The 19315-nt window shown below is 38.5% G+C and overlaps 1 protein-coding gene across 6 annotated transcripts in view; it reads left to right on the top strand.

The window, feature by feature from the left end:
* Positions 1-19315, top strand: part of CBLB (Cbl proto-oncogene B) — an 80641-nt gene that overhangs the window by 48642 nt on the left and 12684 nt on the right. For all 6 annotated transcript variants that reach the window (XR_011558962.1, XR_011558961.1, XM_070750097.1 and 3 more), the window contains exons 10-14: positions 3697-3900; positions 8709-8894; positions 10234-10596; positions 12979-13073; positions 15834-15971. Coding sequence is in view for 4 of the 6 variants with exons in the window: in XM_070750097.1 (XP_070606198.1) it covers positions 3697-3900; positions 8709-8894; positions 10234-10596; positions 12979-13073; positions 15834-15971 (986 nt within the window). In the remaining 2 variants the exon portion in view is untranslated. The remainder of the gene's footprint in view (positions 1-3696; positions 3901-8708; positions 8895-10233; positions 10597-12978; positions 13074-15833; positions 15972-19315) is intronic.

Here is a 19315-nt window from a genome sequence, read left to right as displayed (position 1 = left end):
TATTGATACATTAACTAATATTTTAGCTGTAGAAATAAATCTTGAAATTATAGTTTATTCATATGTAAAGAAATAGTTTAACTTCTTTCAAAATACTGTAAGCATAGAACACATGGAACACATAGAACACTAACAGACAGGAAGCAACAGGCGAAGCTAAGTAGAATCACATCAGATACCTGTACAATTAGCTCTATATACCAATGCATCTCAAATGATTCATCTGTTAAACTACTGAAGTTTGCAGATTGTACAACAGTGATCAGTCTCATTCGAGACAACCATGAATCTGCATACAGATGGGAGGTTGAACAACTATCCTTGTGGTGCGACTGGAACAATCTGGAACTGAACACACTCAAAACCGTAGAAATTGTGGTAGACTTTAAGAGAAACCCTTCCACCTCTCACAATACTAGACAAACCAGCATCAACAGTAGACACCTTTAAATTTTTACGTTCTATCATATCTCAAGACCTAAAATCAACACCTAACATTAAAAACAGCATTGAAAAAGCATAACAAACAATGCTCTTTCTGCACCAACTCAGGAAACTCAAACTGCCCAAGGAATTACTGATACATTTCTACAGAGGAATTATTGAGTCTGCCATCTGAACCTCTATAGCTGTCTTGTTTGGTTCTGCAACCCAACAAGACAGACACAGATTTCAGAGAATAATTAGATCTGCAGAAAAGAAAAACCAATTACTACCAACCTGCCTTCCATTGATGACCTGTATACTGCACTAGTTAAAAAAAAAAGACTGAAAATATTTACTGACCCCTCACATCCTGGACATAAATTGTTTCAATTCCCACTCTCAAAAACGACGCTATAGAGCACTGCATTCCAAAACAACTTGACACAATAACAGGTTTTTCCTGAACGCCATCACTCCGCTCAACAAATAATTCCCTCACCACTGTCAAACTATTCACTGTCTACATGACTATTACTATTAATCTTCTCATCGTTCCTATCACTCATCTCCTCCCACTTACGACTGTATGACTAACTTGTTGCTTGTATCCTTACAATTTAGAGTATATTGATTGTTTTCTAATATGATTTGATTGCTTATTTATACATTAGGACTATAATTAAGTGTTGTACCTTATGATTCTTGACGAATGCATATTTTATTTTTATGCACTGAGAGCATATGCACCAAAGAAAAATTCTTTGTGTGTCCAATCAGACTTGGCCAATAAAGATTTCTACTCTTTTATATTATTTATCAGGAAAATTCACTGCTTTGGTAGGCAGTTAGCAAGAAGATTTTTAAAAACTAGGTACTAACAAACCTGGGTATTGAATTTAACATTTCCATGTTTTATGTAACTTAATTCTATTGTCCTTTCTAGTAAACCTGTAAAAGAATGCTCTGAATTACTTTTTGTTTGTAAGTAGCTGTTAATGGTTTGACACTTGTAAAAGCAAAGGGACATAAATGAGTGCGGAAACAAAAATATTCTCAAATAAATGATACAAAAATCAACCAACAGTATAATTCTCCCACCTAAGATGAATATTCAGTCACTAAGAATATTTTATCTGCAACATTGACTTAATCAGAAAAATTAACTATAAGATCAAGAAGCTGCATAAATGATAAGAATCCTCTTTTAAAAAAATATATTTCCATTTATTCGTTGATAGAGGGATGTTCTCTTGGGGGCAGTTATGAAAACAATATAGAATTAGAAACACAGAATCATAGAATTTTTCTGAGTCATAACATCAGTGGGAATGTAGGTTTTAATAAAACAAAAACATTGAATATATAGTCAAGCTGTAACTTTAGCAAGTGACATCCAAATAAATGGAACATTAGGTTTTCGTTCATTAATAGTCATTTTGTTTAAAATAAATTTCCCTGCACATTTAACTTCTGTATAATTAACAAGTTGATGAAGGGAATATATTGCAGCAGTTCAGTTTCTACTTGCCAATAGTTAATGTTTAATTGCTGTCATAATGGCTCGTTAGAGATGCCTTAGAAGAGAGTTCTGGTACTTTTTTTATCATAATAAAGCATCTGTTTTACTTAATAAAATAAGTTACTCCCAGCTCCATAGTGAATACAAAATCACATTTGCATGATATTTTATGCCGAAGGTCGATCAGTCCCTGTGCATGTTGGGTATCTTTAGTTTTAAAGGAACTGAAATACAAATACAACTAAAATAAGGTAAGGTGAGATGATTTTTTTTCTCTAAATGAAGATTTCTAATTGAATTCTATGTATATAGTACTATAGCTATATTTTGCTTTTTTATTGATATATAATTTTGCATAGATCTATATATTACCTTAAAGCATAAAACAGAAATCACTGAATAAATTGGCACTTTTTATGTAGGAAGCATTTTAAAATCTGATAAGAATCTGTCCAAAACCCAAACTGAAAAATATAGGTTGGAGCGTGCATGTATTTTTTTTAATTTTAAATACTTTTGTGTTTTAGTTCAACAGAACAGACAAAAATAGCTCATTTGTATACGCTTACATTAGTTATAGCAGGCCTAGTGACGTCCACCAATTTTTCAGCTGACCAGGTCCAATTTATGTTTAAATCTCTCAGTAAAAAGAATTTTGGAAATCTTGGTTTGCATTATAATGTTTAAAAGGCTTCAGTAAATTAAATGCCTAATTTATATTTTTTTTAAAATTAAATATATAATCTACTTATTTCTAAATAAGACTAAGAAGGATTAACAATGATTCTGATGGCTCTTCTGATCTGAGACTTTAGAATTTAACATCAGTTTAGTCCTTAGTAATTTAAAGATTATACTCCTCAGCCTAAACTTTTCACTATGTAAATTGCAATTTCACTGTTCTGAAAATTAAATATGAGTTCTATGATATATAAACAGTATTGATTATAAAGCCACTGCAATGTGATTATTAGACTAAGGAGATCCATATTTGTATACCCGCACAGTCATATAATTCTGTTGGTAACTTTTGATGAGTTGCTATAATCTGTTTCATAGGATTTTTGTAAAAATTAAAAGGGAAAATGCCTTAACTTTCTTAATATAAATGCATTAATATAAGTTTATTGAATATAGATTTCTTAAAAGAATTCTGCATTGAACAGGTTCCTGATCATTATCTTGTACTATTTTCTCACAACTAAGCTGTGTGGTTGCTAAGAGTGAACACCATGTAATTAATCAGATAAAAACCAAAGTCTCACAAATAGCAGCATGCTTCTTTTAATAATAATAGCCTTTATTGTCATTGAACATTATGCATATAATGAAATTGGTTATCATTTTTTCCTATTTCTAAATATGTTTGAGATATATATTAAGATTGACAAAAGGCATGAATGTAAAAACAAAGTGTGATAGTCTGTCCAACTCCTATTGGTCTTTCCCAACATCATATGTAATAGAAAATTGTGGTGTTGCCATTTGAAGGTTTCTCTCTCTCTCTCTCCCTCTCCTTCTCTCTCTCTTTCTCTCACTCTCTCTCTCTCACTCACTCTCTCACTCCCCCCTCTCTCTATATATACACAACCATACACACACCTCTCTATATATTTACATCTTTATATATTTACATCTGTGTTTTCAAAAATACTATTAATATGCTTTTCATTACCTTAAGAATCTTCTATGTAGTAAAATAATGCTAAATACTTCTCAGCATTTAAACATTTTTGTTTTTCATAATTCAGGAATCTGATGGTCAAGGATGTCCTTTTTGCCGTTGCGAAATCAAGGGAACTGAACCCATAATTGTAGATCCCTTTGATCCCAGAGATGAAAACATAAGATGCTGCAGTATTTTGGACAGCTTTGGTATTCCTATGCTTGATTTTGATGATGATGATGACAGAGAAGAGTGTTTGATGATGAATCGATTAGCTTCTGTGAGAAAGGTACTTTTCTTTTTCCTGAAATATGCAATGACTTGATAATCATTATAATTATATTTACACAATTGTAATTTATACATCGATTAAAGCAGGGGTGACAAACTTGATTTCATTGAGGAGCGCATCAGAGTTGTGTTTGATCTTGGGGGGGGGGGGAATGAGGTGCCTGTGGTGAGTGTGGTCAGCTTGATGTCATTTGGTCAGGGTACCTATGGTGGCCTGAGCACTCTGCCAGCAAAAACACATTCCCAATCTCCGTTTTTGGCTGCGACAGCTTCCTACAACCATCTGCCAGTGAAAATGGGGGTGTTCTTGAGCTCTGTTTTCTCTGACAACTGGCACCACAGGCCAGTTTTTCGCTGTTTCCAAAGTGGGTCTGCGGCCCAGATCAAACTACTTTGGGGGAGGATTCGACTCCCGGGCTTTGAGTTTGATACCCCTAAAAAATTTGCAATAGTTATAAGTATGAAAAACGGTCATAAGTCATTTCAATGCTGTTGTCACTTTGAATACTGACTAAACAAACTGTTCTAAATCAAGGACTACCTATAAAAATATGAACTAGTAGACTAAATTACATCATTGTATATTCACTGGCTGTAAACTGCATTCTGTCTTTTATTTCATGGGAGTGTTGGAAAATAAGAAGAATCCTTTTGTATAGGGTACCATTTAGTCCAACAACTTATTTCTAATTGTAGAGATCTTAGTGCTTCCATGGGAAAGGTATGGATACATGAGTATCTCCTATGTTTTCTATCTAAAACCAGGTATCAGAGATATTATTCCATTAATTATAAAGCTAATCACAGTTGAAGATTAATTTCTACAGTAGAACAGTGAGCTGTGTCAATCCAAATGTTGCAGAACTACAATTGCTAGTATCTATGCTATTGTAGTTTCTTAGCATCTGCTGAGTCAGGGGTTCCTGCCAACCTATTTTGTCACCACTTCACATATGTATGCTATTTATAGCTGAAGCTCTTTCCGTAACTGATTATGCATGTACTGCTAATATATTTCCTATTTTACTATATTTCAACCCATTTTAAATGTTCTGAGGATTAAACAAAAAATTCTAAGATACTTAAAAAACTTGGTTGAAAGTAGGCTTATCATACGTAGAAGAAATTTTTGAATGGGTATATAGCATTTAAGCTGCGTTTATGCCTGTAATACTGTCGCCTTAGCCCATATAGCCCTGGTTCCCAACGTGGGGCCAACGCCCCACAGGAAGGACAATTTGATTTTTAATAGGTGCAATTTGAACATTGTTTAAACCAACTTAATCGTCTTTTAGGCTTCCTCCACATGAGTAGGAGTTCACTTTTTGAACAGTAGGAATTATATTTAAAAAGGTTGGGAACCACTGCTATATAGGATAATTTGGAAAAAGAGTTCTAGAAGTTCTCCCACTTAATTTGCAAATGGAAACCAATAAATGATGGTAAAAGAAGGAAGCAAATATAAACGAAATCATTAACAACGTCACAATTTGGGTTGGCTTGAATTTCTTGACCATGCTGACTGCTGGCTGATATCCAGGCAGAAAGTTGGCCACTGGTATAATTTTATGTTCCTCTGTGTATGTAAAATACACATGTGCAGACACGTGTATAAGCACCGATATATTTTCAGGAAACAAATTAGTAAACTGAGAACAGAAATTGAAATTATATGCCAATGATAGTCTTTTTTACATTTACTTATCTAAAGAACACTTTAGAATTGATCTTCCACAGTATGGTTCAATATAAAAGTATCAGATTAAAGAATTGAAATGGCATTACTGTTATAAAAATGAAATACCTAGTAATTTAAGACCTTTTTTTATTGAATTACCTCCTGAGAAACATAATGGTAGATACTGCAGAAGGCAAAAACAGCCTTGTTTCAGAAAACATCCAACTGTAAAGATGAACATTCTGCTAAGGTTTAGTTTTTTATTTTAAAGAACTCCAATAAAAACTAAAGATAGAGCACTAAATTACTGACAGAAATAAGCAGCCTTAAATGGTCCAACAAAGATTGAGGATTAAATTTAAGCCATTACAATCAATCAAATCTTTATTATAGTCATAGACCAGCATAAATTACTACAAGATTCCAAAGAGTGAGGCAATCAAGCAGTATAAAACTTCAAATTGTATAAAGCTAGTTGTCTAACTTAGATAATAGACTGGATTATATTGACTCTTGCCTCTGTTGAAGGAGCAGGTTTTCACTTGTTTTACAAGTTATCAATCAATTTCATTTCATTTTCATTTTATTGGATTTGTATGCCGCCCCTCTCCTTAGACTCGGGGCGGCTAACAACAGTGGTAAAAACAACATGCAACAATCCAATACTAAAGCAGCTAAAAACCCTTATTTTAAAACCAATCATACATACAAACATACCATACATAAATTGTAGAAGCCTAGGGGGAAAGAATATCTCAGTTCCCCCATGCCTGACGACAGAGGTGGGTTTTAAGAAGCTTACGAAAGGCAAGAAGGGTGGGGGCTATTCTAATCTCTGGGGGGAGTTAGTTCCAGAGGGCTGGGGCCGTCACAGAGAAGGCTCTTCCCCTGGGTCCCGCCAAACAACATTGTTTAGTTGACGGGAGCCGGAGAAGGCCCACTCTGTGGGACCTAATTGGTCGCTGGGATTCGTGCGGCAGAAGGCGGTCCCGGAGATAACCTGGCCCGGTGCCATGAAGGGCTTTATAGGTCATAACCAACACTTTGAATTGTGACCGGAAACTAATCGGCAACCAATGCAGACTGCGGAGTGTTGATGTGACATGGGCATATTTAGGGAAGCCCATGATTGCTCTCGCAGCTGCATTCTGCACGATCTGAAGTTTCCGGACACTTTTCAAAGGTAGCCCCATCTAGAGAGCGTTACAGTAGTCGAGTTGGCTTGATATAAAGAAACATTATAGAAGAGAACATTCATTAATAAGCAGCATATTAAAACTTTGGGGTAAAAATAGAAAAAGAATAAGCAGACTTATCATCTCTTGCTTTGTTATTAAACATATCATGAGGATGAAAATGCCAATAATTATTTATTAAAAGCCAACAAAATACTGAATGTTAGCTGGCAAAAGCGGGTGATTTCTCCTCTTTTTTGTCCCACAAAGGAAACAATTTAGTGAATGAGAATGAAGGTATCTAACAACCCTAACACCAAAATTATGATTAGTTTATGAAGCTCTCATCCAAATCTGATACAACTGTAGGTATCCCTCATTTAGTGGCACTTAAGCAATTTCATAAATACAATAGTAATAATACATTTAAAATCAAAAAATCAAAATGCACATATTTTCTACCAAATTTTGTTGGCATGACAAACAAATTTTCACCGTGAAATTGAATAAGTTTCAGGCAGCAATGGATGGATCAACTATTTAAGGCCACAATTTGTCAATTTGTCGTTATTATTTAGGAAAGGGCTGCTCGGTGAAGAAAATCAGGTCAGGAATAAATAGTTGGGTTTTTTTTAAAGCAAAACGGGTCTGGCATAGGACACTATATGAGAGAAGTTACCTGAATGAGAGAGCAGCAACAAATGATTTTTGTAACATGTCTCTCCTTCGGTCCCCTGTTTACTTAATAACCATTTCTGTTCTGATTTAAAGAATAGAGCCTGTGATTTATGAATAAAATTGCGAAGAGAAAGAACTAAGTTTTGCTAAGTGCTCCTTTAAAAGTGGGATATAATATTAATCTGTCTTCACATGCTCAGGATAGACAAGTCTCTATCTCACTGAAGGTCAATAACCCATCAGCTACTCTCAGCCTGGTTTGGCTAGCCTGTCGAAGCTGTTGCCTGGGATGTGGCTGCTGCAAATGCTACAGCTACTAGAAGTGACACATGAGAGCTGAGTGACAGATGGGGACTAAAGGTGAATGAGCTGCCCTAAAAGCTGCCCTAAATGAGCTGCGGTAAAAGGGCATGACATGCCCCTACACCAGAGGTGCAACCCTCCTTGAGCACTCCATATACCTACTAGGTCAATGGTCACAAAGGCAGTCTTTGCAAGCGATCTGGTATGCTAACAGCACAGCAAGACATGAAAGACGCCGTGGTCAACCAATAGGAGAAGAGAAACTCTGACTACAAACCTCCACTTTCTTATGGCTATATCCATCATTGGAAAAGGCTTCATGAGTAAAACTTGAGGCAAAATCTGGAGCCGGAGTCCCTGAAGCATTTTGTGACTGTGTACAGCCACGTTCTGATAACTCCTGTAATGTAGCTGGAACCAATAGTATTGGCCTTTGCCATTCCATTGGATTATTTCAGAGACATAGAGAAGGGGGTTCGGCTTCCACACTAACCTACCCAGGCTTCATGCTCTGGGGAGTCCGGAGCATGACACCGTGATCTTTTGAGATTGAAGGATACCAATGCAATAATATTAATAAAATAAATAATAAAATACAAAGACATGCAAATAGAAATAAAAAGCAAGCAAGCAAGCATAGTACCAATAGTCATATGTTCCTTGGGTGCAATCCCAAAACAACTGGAGCACCACTTGAACAGTATTGGAATTGACCAATTCACCATCAGTCAATTTGGACAAAAGCAGCTTTGTCCAAAACAGTTTGCATCCTGAGATGATACCTCTAACACCATCAAATATTCACATCCGCCTGTCCCAGGTCTTTGAGAAAGACTCTATAGAGCGACAAAAATCCAGTCTGAACATTTCATGTTGTTATAATTGACAAGTGCCTAGTAAGAACTTGCAAGCTGGTGCTTCTCTTGAATGGTGAATATGACATACGTTGCTCCATAACATCTTCTCTTGCAGTGCAATGAAAGACAGAATTCCCCAGTGACATCTCCAGGATCATCTCCTCTTGCTCAAAGAAGGAAACCATTTCCTGATCCCATACAAGGATCCCATCTTGCCCTTCCGCCAGTACCTCCTCGATTGGACCTAATACAGAAAGGAGTTTCCCGATCCCCTTGTGCCAGCCCAACAAACTCACCAAAGGTAAAAGTACAATTTACTAATAGAACTTAGGAATTTAACATTTTTCTTAGAAGCATATTGAGGACCTCTTTAGTTCCTGTACTCAGGGTTTTTCTGCTTTTATTCAAATCCAGTTAAATCAATTAACTTGTGATCATTCCTACACCTAAGCTTTTGCTTCTCTTTTCAATATTTTGTGTATTTGGAAAAGCAAATAATAATTAGAATAAGTAAAGCATATGAACTGGTGTATACTTCACTGTTGAACTCTTTGTTCTCCTTCCTGTTGAAATCTGCAAATGTTTGTCATCATTTAAGGAGACATTGTCAGTGTGTTTTGAACTGACGATGTCTCCTCGAATGGTGGTGAAACATTTGCAAACAAATTGCCAAGCTCGGTGCTCAAACCAACAGCCTAATCTCCTTCCTGTGTTAATATTTTGATATTTTCTGTAACTTTTTATGATAATTATATATACATACCATCCTATGTCTCCATATAGTGGAATGCTCAAGTCAGTGAGATAGTTAGTCTATGTTCTTTTCAAAAATCACAGGTTCCTTTATAAAGTTAATTATTTTACTTGTTTATTCATTGATATTTTAATTAATGTTATTATCTTAATTGGCACTGAAGGATTAGGCTTCTGGACTTAATTTATTTATAACACGGATTTGCTTTTATATTTGGGTGTGTTTGTATTGATTCATTCAAATAATTTTGCAATATTAATGTTTATTTCATCCTGATCATTTTAGCCAGTGATGTATGAATTAAAGTGACTATACAATATACTGTATTTGTCACTAAGTATAGATTATATACTTAAATTATATGGTATACTTTAGTATACAATACTAAAAGAGAGTGGAAATCTTGGTTCGTCCTATGCACTGAATACAGCCATTTTTGGCCTCCCGAAGCCCCGCCTCCACATCCCATTTTTGCAAAAAAAAATTGGCCCATTTTTCATAAAAACAGAGTGTGCAGAGAGTTTGGGAGGTCCACAGAGTGCTTCTGGGGCTTGGGGGAAGGCAAAAAGGCCCAGTTTTTGTGAAAAATGATTTTGCAAAAATGGGAGCATTTTTGCCTTCCCCCTACCCCCGAAGCACTCTGCTGAGCTCCCAAATCCTCTGTGTGCTCCATTTTTCTAGAAAAATTGGTGAAAAGCAGGCCATTTTTGCAAAAAATGGTGCACGCAGAGAGTTTGGGAGGCTTGCAGAATGTTTCTGCGTGTGGGGGAGGACAAAACCTTTTTACTTGCCTCTTTGAAATCTTGGTGCGTTTTATACATCGGTGCATCTTATAGTACAAATATATGGTACTTAATGAAGCATTTTATCTTGTGTTATGTCTCAGTCTTCTCCTGGTATGTTGAGGAAACAAGACAAGCCTCTTCCACCACCACCAATACGAGATCCACCTCCACCTCCACCTGAAAGGCCTCCACCCATTCCTCCAGATAATAGGTTAAGTAGACATTTGCATCATCCTGAAAGTGTATCTGCCAGAGAACAATCAATGCCACTTGAAGCCTGGTGCCCCAGAGAAGTGTGTGGGAATAATCAAATTGTGGGATGTCGAATAGTAGCAAATGATAATTGTCCCAAACCTGGACTTACTGCAAGCTCAAATATGAATGGAAGACATTGTCGTATGGGTTCTGATCCATTATTTCTACGAAAGCACAGATTCCCTGAATTACCTTTAGAAGGTATCAAGGTAAGAACCAGATGGTATGATGCATGAAGTTTAGAAATATTGAAGTCTCATTCTGTTGAGAACTGTGTGGAATAATTAAATAAAAGGAAGCCATTTAAAGGAAATGATAATTGGACTTACTGCAAATTCAGATATCAGTAGAAAACATTATTGCATGAGTTATGATACAAGATTTCTGCAATAACTTATGTCATGAATTACCATTGGAAGATACATAATACAATATATGAAGTTTAATTAAGATGAATGTTTAAATAATAGTTCAGTGTAAGGGTAAATGTAATGTACCGTGGTTCCTCTACTTACAAACTTAATTCGTTCTGTGACCAGGTTCTTAAGTAGAAAAGTTTGTAAGAAGAAGCAATTTTTCCCATAGGAATCAATGTAAAAACAAATAATGTGTGCGATTGGAGAAACCACAGTGAGGGTGGAGGCCCTGTTTCCTCCCAGGAAATTCCTAGAGAGGCCCCACAGAGGCTTCTCCCCACCTTTTCCGGCTCTGTTTCCTCCCAGGAGATTCCTAGAGAGGCCCCACGGAGGCTTCACCCCGCCTTTTCCGGCCCTGTTTCCTCCCAGGAGATTCCTAGAGAGGCCCCACAGAGGCTTCTCCCTGCCTTTTCCGGTTACAGTTTCGGAGGCTCGGGTTTGTAAGTGGGAAATGGTTCTTGAGAAGAGGCAAAAAAATCTTGAACACCCGGTTCTTATCTAGAAAAGTTCGTAAGTAGAGGCGTTTGTAGGTAGAGGTACCATTGTATCTTTTAGTGATCTATTTAATTATAATTTATTTGAAAATTGTGTAGTAAAATAACTTTTAAAAAATCAGATATTTTTAAGATATATGGTTATTTAAGTGTGTGATGGAACCCTAGCTGAATTAAGTAACAAAATGGAACAGCAGTTGGAAGGAACCTTGGAAGTCCAACCCCCTGCACAAGCAGGAGACCATATACGGTTCTGATTTTTCAATTTCTTCTTAAAAACCTCCAGTGATGGAACACTGTTGTAAGCTGCCCTGAGTCCTTCAGGATTGGGCGGCATAGAAGTCAAATTAAATAAATAAATAAATAAACATCTACAGCTTCTGAAAGCTGTTCCACTGGTTAATTGTTCTCACTGTCAGGAAATTTCTTAGTTTGAGTTGCTTCTCTCCTAGATATCTATTATTTATTTATTTTATTTATTTATTATTTGGATTTGTATGCCGCCCCTCTCCGAAAACTCAGGGCGGCTCACAACAAGTGAAAAGACAATCCAATACATAATCCAATTTAATTAAAATATTATAAATTTAAGAAAAACCCCTATACTAACATACACACACACAAGCATACCATATATAAATTCAACGTGCCCAGGGGAAGATGTTTAGTTTCCCCATGCCTGACGGCAAAGGTGGGTTTTGAGGAGTTTACGGAAGGCAGGAAGAGTAGGGGCAGTTCTGATCTCCGGGGGGAGTTGGTTCCAGAGAGTCGGTGCCGCCACAGAGAAGGCTCTCCCCCTGGGGCCCGCCAACCGACATTGTTTAGTTGATGGGACCCGGAGGAGGCCCACTCTGTGGGACCTAATCGGTCGCTGGGATTCGTGCGACAGAAGGCGGTCTCGGAGATATTCTGGTCCAGTGCCATGAAGGGCTTTAAAGGTCATAACCAACACTTTGAATTGTGACCGGAAACTGATCGGCAGCCAATGCAGACTGCGGAGTGATGGTGAAACATGGGCATACCTGGGTAGGCCCATGACTGCTCTCGCAGCTGCATTCTGCACGATCTGAAGTTTCCGAACACTTTTCAAAGATAGCCCCATGTAGAGAGCATTACAGTAGTCGAACCTCGAGGTGATGAGGGCATGAGTGACTGTGAGCAATGAGTCCCGGTCCAGATAGGGCCGCAACTGGTGCACCAGGCGGACCTGGGCAAACGCCCCCCTCGCCACAGCTGAAAGATGGTTCTCTAATGTGAGCTGTGGATCGAGGAGGACGCCCAAGTTGCGGACCCTCTCTGAGGGGGTCAGTAATTCCCCCCCCAGGGTAATGGACGGACAGATGGGATTGTCCTTGGGAGGCAAAACCCACAGCCACTCCGTCTTATCCGGGTTGAGCTTGAGTCTGTTGACACCCATCCAGGCCCCAACAGCCTCCAGGCACCGGCACATCACTTCCACCGCTTCGTTGACTGTTGCATACAGTATTCTGTTCTGTTAAAAAAATTGTTAGGAAACCTTAGCTGAATTATTTATAGTGCTGAACACATGAAATTTATATTGATGACAGGCAAAATGAAACATGAAATTAAAGATGAATGGGTTCAAAATATTGTAAATGAGCATTTTACTTGCACATAGTTTGCAAATTCCCATCCTGAGAAATCAATCTCTTTCTTGCAGATATTTTCAAATGGCCATCTAGGTAATGAAGAATATGATGTTCCGCCTCGCATTTCACCTCCCCCTCCAGTTGTTTCAGCCATGCCAAATATGAAGTAAGTTCAATTTAAGAACATTAATTATATAAATTATGAGGGTGCAGATTTTTTTTATTTTTATGAATTAAAATTATGTATTGAGTAGAATATGTTCACAGATTTGGGACTTTTCAGATCTTAATTTATCTAGAAGTGTTGTTCAAACATGAATTTAAAAATATATATTTTAAAGTATTTTAGAAGAGCATTAAAGAAGGCTGTGACTAAATATTCAAAGTTACCATATCATAGTTCCTTCAGATTCCATTAACAGGCACTGCATAATTATAATCACAAAACATAAATCTTTACTTGAAGTCTTAAAAATGCAGAATTTGTGATGCGTACAAAACTCTGAAAATGTTACTAATGAGTTAATAAGGCAATAATAATTTTATGTCAATAAGGGATTCACTAAAGTGAAAAAATAGTTTCTATAATTAACCAGTCATCTTCCCTTCATCTCTGTTTGTTGAAACAGTAGGCTCTGCCTGGAGAAATAAAGTCTGTTTTAGGAGTCATTAGGTTGATCTAATGTTTCATTTTTAAATAATGATAAAAACACTTTCTAAAATGGAGGAAGAGTAGATTTACCTCCCAAAAGACTCTTTCTGCAACTTTTCATAAATCCTGGCAACTGCTAGTATATTATAAATTCTATTTCTGCTTTGTCATGAAACCTCTGGGTGACCTTGAGCCATGCCCCCTCTTGCAGCCATAGAGAGGAGACAATGGCAAAACAGTTTCAAAATCTTGCCAAGGGAACTGTAAAGAGATTTCCAGGCACTCACCAGGCATCAACACTGATTTGACACGTATTCACACAAATAATGCTTAATTATAGAAGTCATTGAAAGAATTTTGATTAAAATGTTTAAAGCAGTTTTTAAAAAAACATTCAAAAACATTGAAACAACAAGTTTAAAGATATAGAAATGAATAAAATCGAACTAAAATTGCAAAACAAGAAAACAAGAACAAATAACATAACATTGTAAACTAAGAACGCATACTGTATATTAGGGTGAGTCAAATTTTTCAGCTTTCAATTTCCAAATACAGTGGTACCTCGGTTCTCAAACGCCTTGGTTTTCGTACATTTCGGATACCGAACAAAATTTTCTACAAAAATTTGCTTCAGTATCCGAACAAAAATTTGGATACTGAACAGAAAATTTTGTTTACTATCTGAAATGTAAGATCTGAGGGGACGAGGTGAGAAGGAATGGGAGTCGGAATCCCGACACGCCCCTCCTGGCCGCCCTCTTAACAGCCGCCCAGTCTCTACCTTGTAACTGCTCCAAACTGCAGGAAGGGTAGGGTTGGCTGCAATACTGGCAGCTTCGGGGGGCTCCTTTCCTCAGCGGTTCAGTTGGTTACCTCCAGGCAGCTGCACCAACTTTTTCTTTCCCGGCGGCGGCGGCTCTGGCGGCTTCCCTTCGAAGAGCAGCAGCAGCGTCAGGAACGTCACGTGATGACGTTTTTATAGTTGAAAAGGAGCCTATAAATGTTATATCTGAAATGATCAATTCTAGATGCCAAATTAATAGTTTCAGTTCAAGTATAATCTTGAATCACATATATCTTCATTAATACAATTAATTCAGTTACTTTAGTTTTATATAAAGTTCCTGCTGGCAAATTAAATACTCATTTGGGATACTCATTTTAAAAAAAACACATCTGTTTTGTCTTGTTTCAGAGACTTTACAGAAAGTAGTAAACTCTTGGATTTTATCATTATGAGCCTTTCAATGAAATAGAAGTATGAATATTACTTTTTATTAAATTAATTAATTTTAAAAACCACTTTCCTTTTGGTTATAGCCTGAACTGTTCTGAAACACTTAAAGTTTGTGTAGCACAAAATGACTTATAGTGAAAATGAATATTTCAAACCCTGTTTTGGAAGAAAAATGTTCCCTTTCTCATGAATCTCTCCTTAAATTATAGCTTGAACTAGTTATTTCTTTTACTTCCTCGCATCGCATTGGCTATTTTTGCCCCATTGTTTCGATTTTTAATTGTCATAAAGCTAACCAAAATGGACACTAACAAGCCATAACTTTGTCCTTAGAGTTTTTGCAACTATAATCAGAACCTTTTCAGTTTTATAATGCTATCTAAATGTCTTAAATGCCTGCTTTTAAAACATCTATACACAATTAATGACAGTTCCTAAAATTATCTTTGGAAATTGAACTCTCAGATATGGGAAGACTTTGGAGCTTATGGAAATAGATTCATAGTATGTTGTATTTTGATATATGTTTTAGTGATAATTTGCATTATAAATTATGAATGAATTGTTAATTTTTGAATTATTTCCATGGAGCAAATGTTTTTTTTTAATATGTACAGCATTTCAAATTTTATTTAAAGAAAATATAACTTATGATTCCTTAATTTTATATTCAGTACCTCTAGTTTTTTAAAAATAATATAGTATGGATTAAACTTCTTAAGTTTTGCTTTGTGTCTCTCTCTATTTTGAGACATCTGAATTTGTTTTGCAAAGAAAGCTGCAGTTAATCAAATTTCTGAGTGTCTCCTTGGCTTGTGGAAAAAAGAAAGAAGAGAGCAAAGTGCACAACCTCCATAAGGAAGTGGGACACATTTGTATCTCATTATATGCACATACCTACTCTATTTTTGGCTTTGTTGTGGAAATAAAATAGAAAAAAATGTAATTAAATCCATTTGTAAATGCAGTGATTGATATATTTATTTTCTGTACCAACAAAAACTCATCTGGATTTGGTGTACTTTTCTCTTGAGGTCTTCTGTTGCTGTTTTAAATTCCTTTTCTGAAAAATCAAGAGAACATGTAGAAGATGAGTACAAGATTCCTTCATCCCATCCTGTTTCTTTGCCTTCACAATCACATCATTGCCATAATATGAAGTCTCATACTCGGTAAGGTTATTTGAAGATGATGGTAGAGAACCATTTGACATGACATTCAGTTTAGTTTTATATTTGATAGATGTTAATCATAATGTTACCTTTAACATTACATCTTTACATAGAATTTAAAATATTTTGGTATCAGGTTTCAGCACCTCTCTGATAAATTTTTAAACATTGTACGCACAAATAATAGACTTTTTGCTGACATATATTCTCAGAATATAATTAACAGCTTTTAATATTTATACGTAAATACTGAATAATCACCTTTTTAACATATATTTCAGCAAGTACATACACACATGAACAAAATAAACACAATTAGGTCTGGGCAGTAATTAATAACTCCTTGAGGGTAGAGATGATTCCATGAGCTCTTAAGGAGGCATTAGCACACTCTATCCTGAAGGAGTCATCTTCTGACCCAAGCAGTCTGGCTTTTGTCCAGTCTCCAACGTTCCCTTTTTTTAGGAAAGCTTGTAAATAAGGTGGTTGTGTAGCAGCTGCGGAGATCACTGGATGAAACAGATTATCTGGACCTTTTTCAGTCGGGTTCTGACTGTACAGAAGTGGAACAGCATTGACTGTCCTCTTAGATGAATTCTGGCAGTAGTGAAATGGGAATAGTGCAACCGACCTCGTTCTTCTTGATCTCTTAGTGGCCTTCAATTCCATTGATCATGGTTCTTTCTGGACCATCTTTGGGAATTGGGGAATGAGCTACATTGCTCTGATTCTCCTTTATTCTCCAGGCTCCATTCCAGCTAGGGTTGATGGGGATAGAGTTCCAACCCGTGATCCCTACTTTGTGGGGTACCCCAGGGCTTATTTCTCTGTCCTGTCCTATTTACCGTATTTTTCGCTCCATAAGACGCAGTTTTTTTCCTCCCAAAGTAGGATGAAAAATCAGCCTCGTCTTATGGAGCGAAGATGCAGGCAGGGAGGGGGGGGAGGCTGCGAATTCGGAAGCGCCATCCCGCCGGCTGGCTGGCTAGCTGCTGCCTGGCCCACCGTTCCCCGTAAGCTACGCCCGTGAGCAGGCGTGCACCCCCAAATACACCCGAGCGCCCTTTTCCACGGGCGCGTGCTCCCCATCCCCCTGCCAGCCCGCGGGGAGGTGGGCGGGGGCGGGGAGGTGTGGCAATAGGAGTAAAGGGAGCCGCGGCCGCCCCTGCCTCCCCATGGTGCCTCCGGCCAAATGCGCCCCTGGCTTCTCCACGCTGCCCTATTGCCCGCCCGAACCGCCTCCTCTGCCACCTCCTGCGTTTGGGCGCGATCTGCCTCCTCTCCTCTGCTGCCTCCTCCTGCCTTGGGGCGCAATCTGCCCCCTCTCCAACGTCGCTGCCTTCTGCCTTGGGGCGCGATTCGCCCCCTCTCCTCCTCCGCCGCCGCCTTCTGCCTTGGGGCGCGATTCGCCCCCTCTCCTCCTCCGCCGCCCCCTGCCTTGGGTGAGCAATCCGGGAGTCCGGGACAGGGTGGCTTTACGCCATGAAGAGAAAACGGCCGACTTTTCCCTGCTGCCGGAGCCGTTTCCTCTTCATGGCGCAAAGCCACACAGTCCCGGACTCCGGGATTGCTCGCCCAAAGCAGGAAGCGGCGGAGGAGGAGAGAAGCCGGATCGCGCCCCAAGGCAGAAGGCGGCGGCGGCGGAGGAGAGGGGGCGAATCGCGCCCCAAGGCAGAAGGCAGCCATCTGCCCAGACAGAAAGGAAACAAGAGAGAGAAAGTGAGAAGAAGAGAGAGAAAGAGAGAGGGGGAGAGAGAGAAAGAGAGGGAGAGGGAGAAAGAGAGTGGGAGAGGGGGGAGAGATAGCAAGAGAGGGAGAGAGAGAAAGAGAGGGAGAGGGGGGAGAGAGAGGGAGAGGGGGGGAGAGATAGCAAGAGAGAGAGAGAAAGAGAGGGAAAGGGGGAGAGAGGGGGGAGAGAAAGAGAGAGGGAGGGAGAGAGAGGAGATAAAGAAAGAGGAGAGAGAGAAAGGAAGAGAAAGAAAGAAAGAGGGATAGAAAGAGAGAGAGAGTGAGAGATGCTCAGTGAGCCTTTCTTTGAAGTTGCCTTTCTTTCTTTCTTTCCTTCTTTCTTTTTCTCTCTTGCTCTCTTGCTCTTTCATTCTTTTTTCTTTCTCTTGCTTTCTTTCTCTCCTTCCTTCCCTCATTCCATTTCTTTCATTCCCCCTCTCTATTTTTATTTATCTTTCATTTTCTTTCTTTCTCTCTTTCTTGCTTTCTTTCTTGCTCTTTTTCTTTCTCTCTTTTACCTTCCCTTCCTCTATTTCTTCTTTTCTTTCTCCTTCCTACCTTCTTCCCTCCCTCCCTTCAGTCCTTCCTCTCTTACTCTCCCCTTTCATAAGTTTCCTTGCTTCCTTCCTCTGTTCCTGTCCCTTCCCCCTTTCTTTCTTTCTTTCCTTCCTTCCTTCTTTCCTTCCCTCCCTCCATTTCTTGCTTTCCTTTTCCTTCCTCCCTTCTTCCCTCCCTCACTCCCTTCTTTCACTCCTTCCTCTCTTCCTCTCCCCTTTTTGGCTCAAAATATTTTTTTTCTATTTTCCTCCTCTAAAATCTAGGTGCGTCTTATCAGCAGGTGCGTCTTATAGAGCGAAAAATACGGTACATAGGATGAGGAGATCCAACAGTCTGGGATAAGCAGGGGTGGGCTACTGCCCGGATGGGGGGAACGCAGTGGGGTAGCTAAAATGGAGCTCCACCCAGAGCACCCAATTTGCACTGAAAGATGTTGAAATATAATGCACAGCGTCCTGCATAATCCATACCCACAGTGTGGTAGTAAAAATTTTGGTAGCCCATCACTGGGGATAAGGTATCAATAGCTTTGTATCTCCATTCTGGACTACCTGTTCTACCTGGAGGCTGTAAGAATCTTGATGGGATACATTAGTTTTCAACTCAACCCAAGAAAGACAGCACGTTTGCATATTTGGGGCTTGTGACCTTTTTCCTGAATTACTGCAATGCTTTCTACATGGGACTGTTCTTAAAAAGCATTCAGAAGCTTCAACTGATACCGAATGTAGCTATATGCATAGTAAAATGTGTTGGATACATCACTGCTTTGTGAGTTACCAGTATTCCAGTGTGGTTTTGGCTGCAATTCAAGGATCTGGTTATTGCTTGAAAAGCCTTTTATGATCTGAAGTTGGCTTACAAAGGGATTATTTTCTCCCAATTGTTTCTATGTGTCCAATTTGGTCATGCAGATTAGGCAAGATACAGATCCCTTCAGTCAAGGAGTATTGACTGGCAGAAATAAGGAAATAAGCCCTTCTCTGCTGTAGCTCCTTCCTTTTGGAATGTCTCTTGTCAGATGATCCTAACCCTGTTGCCATTTTGCAAATCCATGA

This window comes from Erythrolamprus reginae, chromosome 4, assembly GCF_031021105.1.
Source record: "Erythrolamprus reginae isolate rEryReg1 chromosome 4, rEryReg1.hap1, whole genome shotgun sequence".
In the NCBI taxonomy this organism is placed as follows: domain Eukaryota; kingdom Metazoa; phylum Chordata; class Lepidosauria; order Squamata; family Dipsadidae; genus Erythrolamprus; species Erythrolamprus reginae.
Note: the sequence above shows the minus strand (reverse complement) of the source record. Positions and strands in the feature narration are given on the sequence as shown.